General features: G+C 42.8%; 1 protein-coding gene across 1 annotated transcript; it reads right to left on the minus strand.

Moving 5' to 3' along the window:
* Positions 1-6,784: 6,784 nt before the first annotated feature.
* Positions 6,785-15,084, minus strand: MMP7 (matrix metallopeptidase 7). Its single transcript, XM_055304757.1, has 6 exons — positions 14,948-15,084; positions 11,854-12,080; positions 11,620-11,768; positions 10,137-10,265; positions 8,560-8,721; positions 6,785-7,049 (listed from the first exon to the last, which is right to left on the minus strand). Exons 1-6 carry the CDS (start codon positions 15,053-15,055, stop codon positions 7,033-7,035), a joined length of 792 nt encoding a protein of 263 aa, XP_055160732.1. The 5' UTR covers positions 15,056-15,084; the 3' UTR covers positions 6,785-7,032.
* Positions 15,085-15,485: the final 401 nt, after the last annotated feature.

Here is a 15,485-nt window from a genome sequence, read left to right on the forward strand (position 1 = left end):
AATCAGATAGAAACAGTTTCTGTTGCTTGTAATCAAGAACTTGGAACTGAGAATCTTGCCAAAATATTTCTGAAATTTATGTGGAAGAATTCAAGTCTACTATGAGTTACTAAAACCAGGAGTCAGCAAAATTTTTCTATAAAAATACTAAACATTTTAAGCTTTGGTGGCTGGATACAGCTGCTCAACTCTACTGTAATGCTCAAAAGCAGCCATTGACAGAAAATATGTAAGCACACTTTGTTGTGTTCCAATAAAACTTTATTTATTTATTTATTTATTTTTTTTTAAATTTTTTTTTATTTATTTATGATAGTCACACACACACAGAGAGAGAGAGGCAGAGACACAGGCAGAGGGAGAAGCAGGCTCCATGCACCAGGAGCCCGATGTGGGATTCGATCCCGGGTCTCCAGGATCGCGCCCTGGGCCAAAGGCAGGCGCCAAACCGCTGTGCCACCCAGGGATCCCCTAAAACTTTATTTACAAAAATAGTCAGTGGGCAGATTTTGGCCCATGGGCTGGAATTCCCTGATCCCTAAGACAATCATAAAAAAGAAAAGCAACAAGGACACAGACTCACTCTACTAACTAGTCAGACATATTACCCAGCCACAGTGGGAAAAACAACGTGGTATGAACATAGAATCATACAAACAGCCCAAGGAACAGGATAGAACTCAGAAAGAGACCCATAAGAGTTTGGGTTAATTAAACATTTTGTAGGAAAAATTGGTTCACTATATGGAAAAAAAGTAAATTAGATCTGTACCTCTGGCAAAATAGAAAAAGAAGCTCAAAATATTAAAAGTAAGTAAGAAGCTAAATATGGAAGAATAAAATTCCTGGAAGAAAATATGGAATATCTTCAGGACTTGGGAGTAGGGAGGAATTATGATTGCTAGGGTAGGCCATTATTGAACATTATTTTGTTTTTTTCAGAGGACACATCAGCAGAGAAAGTGATAGTGTTATTAGGTCAAGTTAGCCTGGAGTTGAAATCTGTGTGGTCAACTCAGGTGAGCATAGTCTCATTCAAAGAATGAGCACTGGCCACACGCTGGTGGAGGAACCATTGTCTGGGTCATGTCAGACTGCTTAGGGAATGCATGTCTTTTTTGTGGACACAATGACGGGAAATCCCAAAGGGATAGTATTTGGAGCCAAAAAGTAACACAAGGCCCTGATCGATAATTCTATAAATAACATGGCTTTCAGGTACATGAAGAGACACGTGAGCAAGACATAAAGTAGGTATCAAGTAATTTTGTTTGGTTTTATTTTGTACACTTCCTTAATGGTATCTTATTAGAGAGGCAGTAAAAAAGACTGGAGATGCACAAACATGGCTTCAAACCCAAGAGTTATCACATGGCAGCTGCGAGAATTTCCTCTTTTATGAAGTGGATGAGATACTACCTACCTCTCAGGGTAGCTGTAATTCCTAGAATGTCAGCAGGTAGGGTGGATTGAAGGTGGTTTCATGTTCTTTGTCATGCTCTCCCATGGAGAAATGGAGTGTGTTTTCCTCATTTTGAATCCTGTGTCCTGGCAGCATGTCTGCTTCAAAAGACGGAACTCCAGTATCCCAGGGAGCTCAGCATAAGGGCTCTCATTCAGGAAAAAGTCAATTTCCATTTGATGTTTTTCCAGACCATTTATATGTCAATTAATTCATTCATTAACATCAACAAATGTTAAATGGGTGTCTACTCTCTATCACATGCTCTTCTAGGTACTGAACAAAACAGATAACTTCCCTGTCTGAAAGTAACTAAAATGATACCCTTTAGTCTTTGGTGATGTGATGGTTATTAAGATAATCAGAATATTAGAGTTTCACTAAAAAGGCATCATTTTCTGGTCTGGACACAAAAGAAATGAAGTTCAGAGGAAATTAAATTTTAATGAATATCCTTCTAAGTATTAATTCTCATCAAGCTGAATAGAAACCATTTAGCTATTTCAAATTTAAAGTAGCCTGTATTTTGCCTATCATTCTTGACTTATATCATCATCTGAAAGATGTCTAAAATGAAAATTTTAATTGAGCAAGTTAACTCAAATTAATATTTATTCATTCATTTGACCATTCAACAAATGTATATTAAGTGACTTCTCTGTACCAGTGATCATGCTAATCATTAAGCTTCTAACTCCAAACAGTTCAGACACAGACTCTGCCTTTTCTGCCGAGAACTCCACTGTTCCTGCTAGTATCACAGGGGAGGAGAAGCTTAAGGAAGTGTTAGAGCACGGATTCAGAATGGTGCCATAGATTATGAGGTTGTGGTCTGTGAATGCTGAGGTAGATACTTCCTGTGTGCGATCTAGTTACAGGTAAACTGAGGATGTGGAGTAGGTGTTAAGTTTGAACAGAGCTTTAACCTATTATGTAAGGTTCCCAACTTTTCTATATAGTTGCTCGCTCTTTTCGGGGCTAGGAAAATTTGCTAATTTGAGAGGCAAGAAGAAGAAGGAGCTTTTCAAACATATTTGAATAATGCTGAGGTAGTTCTCAAAGTGGTGCTGTTTCTTAAACTTTGACCCATCATCCTTTGGTAACCATGACACCATGTTTCTCGTCACCAGGTGAAGTTGCCTGGTGGGTCACAGCTGTCCCTTAGCTGGAGGTCAGGTCAAAGTGCGAGTCCCTGTGCTCTCCATGGCCACTAGCATCGGAGTGGCTCTGTCACACACGTGGAAAGATCACTGAATATGTGGGCAGGCATCGTGTTGCGTGACAGCTTCCATCCTTGCAGAAAATATAAAGAAACAGTTGTGGTCACCAGAGGCATGTTCTCCAACTTCATCTGTCTCCTGTATACTGAAGCACTGAATTCCCTCTTTGTTGGTTGGGGCATTGATATCTGGGCTGTGGTGGCAAAGAGGGTAGAAACTAGGACTTATTTTTGCTGATCCACACAGCATTTTATTGAAGCAAGTGTACTTTCAGTTGGAATGAAGAGAACTCCTCCAGTTTAAATGATAGATGGTTTCATAAGAGAAAGGGTGACCCCCTGTGGCAGTTTTAAAACATGACCTCAAATGTTTCAGCACCTCCTGCATCAAGGTGGCCTGTACACGCCCTCATCTTGAATCTAGTGGGTTTGGGGTTGCTTTGACCAGTGACTACAGCAGGACTGATGCTCTATGACTTCGGAGGCTAGATGCAAAAGGCAATATAGCCTTCTCCTTGCCTGCGGGAACACCTGCTGCTGGAGGCTGGAGCCTCCACATGTGGAGTCCCATCATCTTCCTTCCCATCTCCCAGCTGGAGGACCGTGCGCACGATATAGCTGCAGTCCCTGCTGAGCCCAGATCTCCAGCACCTGAACAACATGGCATACATGGGAGGGAAGCCATTTTGGACCCTCCAAACCAGCCAGTCCACCCCATGAAGCAAACAAATTGTCCTGTGGAGACTTGCCCAAATTTCTGACTCACAAAATCATGGGACTTTATAAAAGGATTGTTGGTGTAAGCCACTATTTAGTGCAGTGATAGATTACTGAAACACCCCTTATGTTAGCTCACGTCCTCCAAAAAGCAGATGCCAAGACATGATTAGACACACAAGAGATTTATTGCTGGGTATCCTGGTATGCCTAGGAGGGCTACAGGGGAAAAGAATGGAGCAGGTGGAGGGAGCCTCCAGGCCATGATGTGGGTCAGGACTCTGTGAGGTATTAGGGTATATCACAGTTGTAAGACAGTCTCAATCAGGCCAATGTGAGTCCCAAGCCTGCTAGAGCCCTACTTGTCCAGGATACTTCCCGGTCAAACTGGAGTTTTGGACTTGCATATAATCTGTGCTAGAATTCATACAGTGGAGCTCAGGAGCCCATTACCCATTTCTCAGTCATTTATTGTAGCAGTTAATGTGGTATATTATAGTAATTTCTGGAATATCTGTTCTATTTACCAAACTTTTAGATTCTGGAAGGTACACACTATGTGTTTTTTTTTTTTTTTTTTTTTTTTTTTTTTTTTTTTACCTTTCTGTGCCTCTTCTCTCTGCAGGTTCCTGATTCAATGAATGTTTGTTGAATGCTGAGAATAATGATCAAATTATGTCTCGTGTGTAGTTACAGGAATAATCCTTTGACCATATATGTGGGGGTTTGTTCTGGACTCTGTTTCATTGGTCTCTCTTTATACTAGTACCATCTATTTTTTTAAAAGATTTTATTAATTTATTTGAGAGACAGAGAGAGAGAGAAAGAATGAGCAGGGGGAATGGCAGGTAGAGGGAGAGAAAGAAGCAGACTCCCCTCTGAGCAGGGAGCCCAATGTGGGACTCCATCCCAGGACCCTGAGATCATGACCTGAGACGAAGGCAGATGCTTCACCGATTGACCCACCCAGTTGCCCCAGCACCTTATGGTTTTGACTGTAGCTTTGTAGTAAGTTTTGAACTCGGCAGTGTGAATTTTCCAGCTTTGTTCTTTTTCAGGATTGTTTTGGCTCTTTAGGGTCCCTTGAGAATCCATACGAATTTTAGCAGAAGTTTTTGTCATTTGCATTAAATCTATAGTAGATCACTTTGGGTACTATTGACCTTTTAACAGTATTGGGTCCACCAGTCTATGAACATGAGATTTTCCCACTAATTTACCTTCTTTGATTTCTATTACTCCTTCCTTAATTCCTAAGTATTTTATTCTTTTTTGATACAATTATTAACAGCATTGTTTTAATCTCCTTTCAGATTGTTCATTGTTAGTGTACAGAAGTGCAACCCATTTTTGCTTGTTGACTTTCTGTCCTGCTACTTTGTTGAATTCATTGGTTCTAACAGGTGTGTGTGTGTGTGTGTGTGTGTGTGTGTGAGAGAGAGAGAGAGAGAGAGAGATCTTTAGGGTTTTCTGTGTGTAAGATCTTATCTTTGTGACCAGGGATAATTTTACGCCTTCCTTTTTATTTTGGATGCCATTCATTTTTCTTATCTGATTGCTTTGCTTAGGACTTCCAGTATGATGTTGGGTAGCAGTGGCAAAAGCGGGCACCCTTGTCTTGTTCTTGATCTTAGAGGAAAAAATTTAAATTTTTCCTCACTGAGTATGATGTTTGTTTTTCATATTTTTATTATGTGGGAGTTTCCTTTAATTCCTAGTGGTTGAGTGTTTTTATCATAAAAGAGTCTGAATTTTGTCAAATGCTTTCCTGCATCAGTTGAGATGATTATGCAGTTTCCCCCTTCTTTTGTTAATGTGGTCTATTACATTGATCGATTTTCATCTCATTGCAACACCTTTGCATTCCAGGAATAAATCCTACTTTCATGGTGTGTAATCCTTTTACTATGCAGCTGAATGTGGTTTGCTAGTACTTTGTTAAGAATTTCTGTATCAATTTCATAAGGAGTGTTGGTCTGTGGTTTTCTTGTAGTGTCTTTGTCTAGCTTTGATATATAGGTAATGTTGGCCTTATAAAATAAGTAAAGGAGTGTTACTTCCTGTTCAAATTTTTGGAAATGTTTGGGAAGGATTGGTATCAATTTTCCTTTAAGTATTTGGTGGAATTCACTGGTGAAGCCTTCAGTCCTGGGCTTTCCTTGGTCAGGAGATTCTTGATTACTGGTTTAATCTCCTTACTAGTTATGAGTCTATTTAGATTTTCTATTTCTTCATGATTTAATATTGGCAGGTTTTGTGTTTCTAGGAGCTTTTCCATTTAGTCTACGTTATCCAATTTGCTGGCATATAATTGTTTACAGGGCTCTTACTTTTAAACTTTATTTTTGTAGAGTCACTAGTTATGTTCCCACTTTCAGAGCTAAACTTTAAGTGATTTGAGCCTCTCTCTTTTTTCCTTAGTGCGTCTAGGTAAAGGCTTGTCAATTTCGTTGATTTGAAAAATTCCAGATTGTAATTTAATGTTTAATCTATAAGGTTAAAGTTCACAGCAAAATCGAGTAGAAGGGATGATGTCTTCCAGAGGCCTCCATTCCTTCTCAGGCATAGCCTCCCTCCTTATCAGCACTCTCACTACGGTCTGCCTGATGGTGTCCCACAGGGGCATTAAGTTCTTTTTCTTTTTCTCCCTCAGTTTTGATAATTTCCAATGCCCTACTTTCAAGTTTGCTGATTCTTTCTTCCACAGAGAGTACTTCTCCCACAGAAACACATCCTCTGTGCTGCAGGGAGAGCTGTGTGGATGTCAGGAAATGAGTTTCTGGGAGAAGTCAGAGGGATGGGGTGTAGACCCGGGGGTAGGGGGCCGGGGCCTGGGGAGGTAGGCAGCTGCTGAGAAACCCCTGATGCTGGGGCAGGAGGAGGTTTTGAGGGATGGGGATACTGTCCAATTCCATCAACCTCGTACTACATGAAATCCCACTACGGAGGCACGTCTTCAGTGTGTCACCAAAGTCTTTCGGGGCTGGCCCCGGGCCCAGGAAAGGGAACACAGGTGTGACAGTGTCAGGGGAGATACAGTGAAGTCAGGTCAGGGGTAGGGACTCAACCAGAAGTGATGACAGGAATGTAAAACATTGGGAATTCACATGTATTTGTGGGAAGAACTGGACTTCCAGAATACTCAGAGTGAAAGCCTGGGCCAGCAGAAGAAGGGGAACTAGGTGCCTCCACCTTCATAAGGCTTCATGGGAACAAGGAAGAGCTGGGGTCACCCTGCCCACACGATGACAGGTCAGTGTGCCATGGAGGACCCGGGGTGAGGTGGGATTTTTGTTCGTTTGTTTGTTTGCTTTGGTCTTGATTTTGTTGCATAGCCTGTCTTTTCTGACCCAGAAACAATGCTTCCTGAAATCCTTTTGCTATGGAATAAAAACTTTATTTATCTGTGCATTTGTTAAAATTCACCAAATGCAAAGTCATCGACGAATGAGGCACTTGCACCATAGAAGAGCTTCTCTTTGGGACAGCAAGACATGTGATGACCACGGCATGGGGGAGAACGAACCAGGTACTCAGTGGAGCTCAGGGACCGTGTGCATTACCTCTGCTCGAGGACAGTGACACCGAATCCAGTGAATGGAAGTGTGTTCTCCCTGCAGCTCCAAATTTCTCCTTAAATTCTGTTCCCTCCTGTTGAGAGAAAATGACATCATTTGATATGGTATATACAACACACGAAAACCATTGAGAGATGCTAAAAGCAGAAGACGTGTCACAAGCTGTCCTGCCCCCAGCCCCCTTCTCGTGCCTGGAATGAAGGTTCTGAGGACCCTCCTCCAGAGGCGGAGAGGGAGGTGTTGGTGCACGTGGGCAGGGAGCCGGGCGGCTGTGCACCCCATGCCTGCCGTCCAGCAGCTGCACCCTCTCGGGTAAGGTACCACTCAGCCCTTCTTCAGGTGCGGTCTCCCATGTGCGAGATGAGGGTAAGGGCAACTCGCTGGATTGTCGTGTTCAATGAGCTAATGCACGTGGAACGCTGGGTGCACAATGCGCGGGGTGCATTATAGCTATTATTTTTATGATTCTGAAAAGAACATCCATGAGTTTAATGATACACTTCTGAACTTATATTCTCTCTTCAGAGGGCTTCTTGGATTAATGAACTGGTTAAATTTAAAACCTATTTCATTAAGTCTTGGTTTCATTTGTCCAGAAGCTACCTCTTTCCACCATGGCCTAGGGCACCTCATTGTCTGATAGTTAATAATATAATTCCCTGGTCTGTCTGCTTCATGTGAAATCTGATCAAGCCCTTCCTAATTTTCTTGAGGTTCTAGGACAGTTACACATGCCAGGAGTATTCGATGGGCCACAGATTTATGGCAGGGGAGGCACTGTTTCTACTCTGCTGGCGATCACTTTATCGACAAGAGTTGTGTCACGTGAAATTTTTGGCAATCGCAGCAATTTGAGTCACAACTTTCAGGCCCAGTTACATGGTATCTTCCAAAATATGTTCCCTGCAGTGCTGATCGGCAAGTGCCCAGTCGCTGTTCAGTATAGGAGATTGTAACCTGGGGGTGCTGAGTCAGCATGCGCAGCGGGGACCTCAAGATCATGTGCACCTGAAGTAGGGGAGCTCCTGCTTCTTGAACTTATTCTTCTCTAGCTTCCTCTGTTGGGGATTGTCCTGTAGGACTACTTAGTGTTAGGGGAACACAGCTTAGGAAACACCATTGATAGTAAATTCTAGGTTTGATCAGTTGCTTAAATCCATTTTATTCTAGGAATGATTATCTCCTGAGGACATCGCCCGGTGATTTGGAAGCACTTCCACTGCCTTCTGGTCATTCTGACTGGCAGCTAGGGAGGAAGGTGGTAGTTTCTCAGTCCATCCCCTAGGGACAATCTCCTAAAGTATCTGAGCAGAGCAAGAAAAAACAGTGGGTGGCAGCCTGGGGAAAAACAAACAAACAACCTGCCTAGTGTCATTTTCCTGATTTCATGGAATGATGCTATGCTACCAAAAACTTAAAATCAATATCACAGGATAAAATAGCCTGGCAACATTTCAAGTATCTAAAGTCTCAAATTTCTCCCCTCAATGGGCCTTTAGATGTATATTCCAGTCTGTTTATCCAAGTGGATACCCATCTCCCAGCCTTTCCTGCAGGAGACAATGTGAAATCTTAAACATTACCGTATAATTTCTGGATTCCTTCTATATCATCCTGTGAAAGTTTGAAACTCTTAGAATCTCTAATGCTGTAGGTCGGATACATCACGGCATCGGGATCTGACGAATGACCCAGGCCCAGAGAATGGCCTAGCTCGTGGGTTGCAGCAATCAGGAAGTTAATTCCTACAACCCAAGAGTGACACACGGTGACTATAAGAGCAACACTGTAAATAACGTCACACATAACACGTAATAAAAAAAAAATAGGAGAACTGTAAGAATGCACACATCTTCAGAGCCTTTGCAGCTCACTTCCTTGTTTCTAGGCCCTCCCAACTGGAGGGTTGAAGAGAATCACAGAGTGCTTTAATCTCATCGCCCCTTCTGCTGTGTTTCTGCCTATGTGCTTCTAATGTGATCAAATAGCAGGCTTCTGGAGGGGAACACGGAGCCTTCAGAGGCACGAGGATCCCGGCTTGACATCCGGCTCTGCTACTACCAGTGCAGATTCTGGACACGTGGACTGACCGCCCCAAGTCTCAGTTCCTCATCTGATAACAGCGATAATCCTCCCACTGTGTAGGTTTGTCATTCTACTGGGAGTTTCCACTTTCTGGGAAATAATGGCTGTTTACTGATGGTGAGTTTGAGTACCAGGAGAGAGAGTTTGAGGAAGCTGGGATGAAACGTCCCCTGGTGCCACTGGGCTTGGTTTCTGATTTATTTGATAAGGCGGAAGGGGTGAGCCTGGGAGTTTGCCGAGTGGCCAGAGCACGGATAGTGGGTGGCATGAAGATGGAGGGACACTCAGTGAGCTGACCCCGAGGGGGAAGAAAGGGGAATGAGCCAGACACGCAGGATGTGGAAGCCAGTCAGTGTCACCACCTCACAAAGGTTGGATGTTGACAGTCAGCGTTGCTGTGGAGATGAATTCCCATCACCAAACATAAGCACAGATCTCCTTCTCAGGGACAGTGAGCAGCCATGCTATTTTATTTAATTAATATCTTGTTAGAATCTTCTCCACTTAGTATGATTTATACCAGAGCTTTCCTGTTAGTTTCCTGGAGTGTCTGTAATCTCCTACTTTGTAAGGTGATGAATACAATAGACTGGCTGCCTTCTGAACAACAGACTATAATCTCAGAATTGTACACAATTCTTAAATATCATAGTCATTGCTCCTCCTTCTCCTTAAATAAAAAAACTTACTTTTGGGAAATAGAACTGTAATTTATCGAATACTAAGATATCCCAACACCGTGTAAAGCACTGTGTAAACATGATCTCATTTACTTCAAACCATAATCCTATGGGGTGGGAATTATTTATAGATGGAAATTGGCTCAGAGAAGTCAGATAACCTGACCAGAGACATGTGGTGAGTAGCTGGTAGAGCTATGGTGAATTGAGCCCAGTGTGTCTGGGCCCTCAGCCTCCTTCCATCCTGAAGTCATGCCTTTGAATCACGTAGTCTTTGGCAGTTAGCGATGGGTTGGTAATTAGCATGAACTAAAGCCATCATCAAACTCAAGCTAGCATAGGAAGTTCAGATTTTTAGGAACAACATGCAGCAGAAGAGCCCTAGAGTGTCGTACCTATCCTGCTACCATCTGTCCAGCGCTCGTCCTCATCAAAGTGAGCGTCTCCTCCTAGGTCTGGCCCAGGTGCAAAGGCGTGAGCCAGGATGTTTCCTGGTCCATCAAATGGATAGTAGTCCCCGTGAGCTGAAAGAAAATAGGGTGAGTGAAATGATCTCCAGCCATTTTACCTGGGAGTTTACAGAATTACAGAGGCTGCAAAGATCAGCCCAGTGTGGCTGTGAGCGCTTGGTTACCAGCTGCGCCCCCAGGGGGTTGGGGTGTTTACTGGTCACAGGCACTAGTCCAGTCCTGACAACCACCAGAGACTGAAGGCTTCCAGAATATGAGACTTTAAATACATCACAGTTAACTTCCAGGGTTAAATCCAATCACTGCACTTGGCCGAATGGTGGCAGGATGGAGGAGTGGTGCACTGCACTCATCACGTTACTTGTGCACCCTTTAGTAAAATCTTTCTTAAAAACCTAGCTTATTCATTGTGCGTAGAACAAAGTCTCGGAGAACCACACACAAAGTGTCAAAATGAATTTTGTTAGTGCTTGTATTTATGTTGCTTGTTTTTGAGTTGCTATCAGGCTGTAACCATGTGAATCCAATGGATTCAAGATCCTTGATTGGAAGACATAGTGGCCATGATCCACGCCTTCTGTGACATTTTCTTTGCTGTTGTCAGTATTGTGGCCAAAGCTCAAATTTCAGCTAAATTCACAGCACCCGAGCAGTTCAACATTAGAACAGACCGAGAAGAACGACATTTTTCTTTAAATTTGCACCATAAAACGCTAGCAATTAATAGCAGTTCGTGTGTATGGGTTCTATGTCCTTGAGTACTGTAATCTGAGTTCTCTGAGTTTCTACTTTCTTATTCCGTTGAGGGTGTTGGCAACAGGCCCTTGGGGAGGCATTTAGGGCCTCTGGAGGTTGTCTCCCTGTGTCTTGGTTTAATGTTGATGTTAGTTAGCTATATTTTAACTTGTTCCATAACTACAGACACGTATGTACATCCATCAGGATTCACACTGCAAAAAAGGGATGGCAAACTTTTTGTGTAAAGGACCAGATCATAAGTAATTTAGGATTTATGAGCTTCATGGTATCTGAGAGGTCATGATCACTAAATTCTCCCATGGTCGCCCCAAAGCATCATTGATAGTAGGTAAGTGAAGGACCATCACTGTGTTCTGATAAAAATTTCTCCATAAAATGCTGAAACTGCCCTCACACACACAAAAAATAGAAAATTATTTACAAAAATAGATGGTGGGCCACATTTGGCTCATGGGCTGTAATTTGGGATCTCCTGCTATAAAAAGTGGCTTTAAATTAAACTAGCAAAACTATAATGACAGAGATATGTCATTACATATTATACATGTCACATATATATCATATGTAAAGACTATTATAAAGATTTTAAGTCCTGAAAAGAGGAAGGCAGTGACCACACACAGGACCAGCCTACAGCAGCCTGCCTTACCTCCTCTTGCAAAGCCAATCATTATATCTGCAGTTCCCCTTGGAACTCTCCTGAAGGATAGTGGGATCTCTTTGCTCCACATTGCCAAAGCCTTTGCCACTAATTGATTCACTCTGAAGCGTGGTAAGTCTGGGGTGTACGATACGATCCTGGAAGCCAAGAAGAACACAACATTTGAACTTAGGAAGAGAGGGCTTTGCTGCTTTCGCCAAAACGAGCCAAAGTAAAACTAACCTGTAAGTGATGACTTCGGAAGTCCACTTTGGCCTGTTTGGGAACAGTGAGAAATGGGCGACATCAGGCACACCACATCTGGGCTTCTGCATTATTTCTATCGTGCGGGAGTCCAGGATTCCTGTTACAGGCAGGCGAAAGAACTTTTGCATCTCCTTGAGTTTGGTTTTGAAGCTGTCAGCATCCCTTGTTTTTGAGTCAGATGGATAAAACCTCTTGAGATAGTCCTGTTGGAAAGAGAGTGATTGTTCTACCATCTTATTTATTGTCTCCTTTATAGGTCTCAGAGGGCTATGCATCTTTGCCTCGGATTTCTGTGGACTCAAGTAGTGGTTTGAAGGTAGAGTAGTTATGCAGCCACCAGGTAAAACAAGTGTGCATTAATGAGGAGAAAATCTAATATTGATAATGATACATTGTCCTTCTATTTCAGGAGCCAAAGAGTCCCTCCATTTCCCTTTTATCCCATTACATTTTTTTTAAGAAGATGATTTTTTTTTTATTTTAAAGGTTTTATTTATTTATTTATTTATTTATTTATTTATTTATTTATTTATTTATGAGAGAGAGAGAGAGAGAATGAATAGGGGAGGAGGAAGGAACAGAGGGAGGGGGAGAAGCAGACCGGAGCCTAACTTGGGACTATTCCTAGGACTCTGGGATGGCCTTAGCCCATGGCAGACACTTCACTGATGGAGCCACCCAGGCCCCCTATCCCGTTAAATGTTTTGAGGAGAAACCCACCGTATGCTTTATAAAACACAGACTTGCTTGTAAGAGCCAATCAGGAAGAGCATGTCCTTGGGGGGTACAGCAGAGACCAGCATGTCCTTGGGGGGTACAGCAGAGACCCTGTGGGAGGTCCAAGGTCACCCAGCCATATCAGAGGTTCTCCAGAGGACAGGTCCTCTGAAGTTAAAAGGTCTTAAGATTTTAGTCTTAGGACAGGGTATTATGAAATTATTTCATTTACTGTGCACATTCTCCTGGTGAAGACAGCAAAGCTCAGAGAGCTGAGTGATGTGCCTGGGCCACATGTTAATCTAGCAGCAGAGCTGGCCCTGAGTTCCTCACGGCCTGTCCTGTGGGCTACAGGACACAGCTGTTCTCTCAGGCATCCTCTACATGCAGCTGGGGCCTCGGGACCTTCTTCAAAGACTCCAGTGTGTGGACACGAGGGTGTCAGCCCAGTGGCCTCAATAGGACATATTAAAAGTCAATGACAGAGGAGCAGCACCTTCACGAGAACTTGTATCAAGCACCTCTGAGTGACAGGACCAGGAACTTTCTGTGCAAATCTCATCCAGACCTCAAGCCACCTGGGATGTAGGTGTTGCGTTGTCATTCCTACTCACACATGAAGACTAGTGACTCAAACAAGGAAATCACTTGCAAGGGGCTCACCCCATGAAGAGCTGCATTTGAACTTGTGTTCCACCTCCAAAGTCCATTTCATTAGAAAAATGCGGAGGGCTGTAGGATGCATGATGGTGTTGGAGTGATTCAAACACCGGCACGCACGTGTGGTCTGAGTCCCTCAGGGGCGTGCGTGTCAGGGAAGTAAACTTCATCATACTGAGCTCTCTTTTCAAGATTCCAGTGATCGTGTTTTACTTCACTCAACAAACATCCAGACCAATTAAGAATAAATCTGTTGTTTTAAAATAAGTAAGTCATTTTATCTCTTCCCGAGCCACAGGCTTCACAAACACACTCTTTGGGAAGAAATCTTTTTGCATTCTTGACAGAAATTTTCCTGCCTTCTGTTAAACCCAGCTAGTGTCTCTCTAGTTTATTGGAGACCTGTGCATGAAGTCAAGGGACTCAATGCTCCTGCAAAAGTATCCCTTATGGAGAACCCATTAGATCGAACTTTATGGAATTGTTGTTTTACAGGAAAAAAAAAAAACAGTTAAATATCAGTAATTTAATACTGTTCAATCTAACATATTACTGGGGCTTTTTCAAAGTCAAAGTTACTGTGAAATAAAAGTAGACTTTTCTTATGTTTAAAGCTTAAATTTTTGAATAGTAGTTAGGAGTAAACAACCCATTATTTTACCAAATATTATTATTTATACTTATCAGTTTGCTTATTAAGTAGTATATTGGAATGACCATGGCTTTTGAACCAGAAAAACTTGTCCTTGACTCCTATCACTCTCATTACCAAGTATGTGAATCAATATCACTTTGGCTACTTCTTTTTCCGGAATTGGAGCTAAAGATTCAATGACACAAAGTATATGGAGCACGTTTTAATCTCTGATTGTTGCATGCATAATTGTTGACATTGTCACTTCTTTGTTCATGAGAGGAATCCTGTGAGCACACAGTATGGCTGTCCCTACTGGGCAAAGTCAGGAGTTTGCACCTGCCCGTCATCCTCCCTGCTGCTGAGCAGCCAGCTGTAACCTCTGTTTTTTGATTTCAAACTTCTCCATGACCTGATTCCTCACCTTAAGAGGCAACACTCAGCTCTTTATGAAAAGAATCTCAAGTCACAATAAGTAAAACATTAACAACTTCAATTCATTGAGTAGACACAGTGTTCCAGGTTCTGGGTTAAGTGCCTCATGGCACCCCACCTGGTGATGCCACTATCATTGGCAATTTCCAAGTCAGAAAGAATGTCGAAGTGCAGAGAAGTGTAATAACATCCTCATGTCTGTTTACTTGGTGAGGGGAGCAGGAAATGCAGTGTGAACCCAGTTTGGGTAGCAATAAAGCCACTCTGGTTTTGTGTGTTGTTTTGAGAGAGAGAGAGAGAGAGAGAGAGAGAGAGAGAGATTGAGAAAAAGATATTGAGAGAGAGTGCAGAGGGGAGGGCAGACAGAGAAAGAGAGAGAATCTCAAGCAGACCCTGAACGGAGCCTGGACCCCGACATGGGGCTTGATCTCCCGACCCTGAGATCACGACCTGAGCCAAAATCTAGTTAGATGCTCAACTGACTGAGCCCCCCAGTCAGCCTGCTTTTAATAGCTACTTGATTAAAACATATATGTAATCAGAAAAACCACCCAAATCAAAAACCACACCTCATCATGCTGATGGTGAGATGGGGAGCTCCCGGGGAGTGGACCTGTGACCTACCTGAGCCTGTTTCCACTGTGGCTCACTCACGCCACCTGCCTCCCGGGGAAGCGGCAAGGCCAGGCAGCTGGGCAGCAGGCACAGGGCACATAGCACAGCCGGCCGCATCGCCGCTGCCCAGGACGGTTCTTGGACCGAGGCTCAGTCTGCTCGGTTCTGCCAGAGGCTGCAGACATTTATATAGCTTCTCAGCCCTGATGTGGAAATAGGTGACTCATTCGGCTGTTTTCTTTCTTGTAGGTGTCTACAGAACTTTGGAAGTGTGTGTTATTTTTCATTAATGCCAACAAGGAAGTTTTAGGTCCTTATTGTCAGGAAGCACACAATGTATTTGCCTTTCAAAGGATTTTTTTTTTCCTGTCTGCTGTATAAATTTAACTCATGTTATTTGCCAGAATCAAATTTCTACTCAGATAAAACTTTGCAGTTTAAAGTTTGGGGGAGCATCATTCAGGACATATTGTACATGTATCTTTTTTTTTTAAGATTTTATTTATTTATTTGAGAGAGTGCAAGAGCAGGGAGAGGGTAGAAGGGG

The sequence above is a fragment of the Nyctereutes procyonoides genome, unplaced genomic scaffold (assembly GCF_905146905.1).
Source record: "Nyctereutes procyonoides isolate TBG_1078 unplaced genomic scaffold, NYPRO_anot_genome, whole genome shotgun sequence".
Taxonomy (NCBI): domain Eukaryota; kingdom Metazoa; phylum Chordata; class Mammalia; order Carnivora; family Canidae; genus Nyctereutes; species Nyctereutes procyonoides.

Coding starts and splice junctions, on each gene's coding strand:
- MMP7 (XM_055304757.1), bottom strand. CDS start 15,055: ATGCGGCCGGCTGTGCTATGTGCCCTGTGCCTGCTGCCCAGCTGCCTG. Junction 12,081..14,947: donor CACAGTGGAAACAGGCTCAG/GTAGGTCACAGG, acceptor TCTTTCCAACAG/GACTATCTCAAGAGGTTTTA. Junction 11,769..11,853: donor TCCGAAGTCATCACTTACAG/GTTAGTTTTACT, acceptor CTTGGCTTCCAG/GATCGTATCGTACACCCCAG.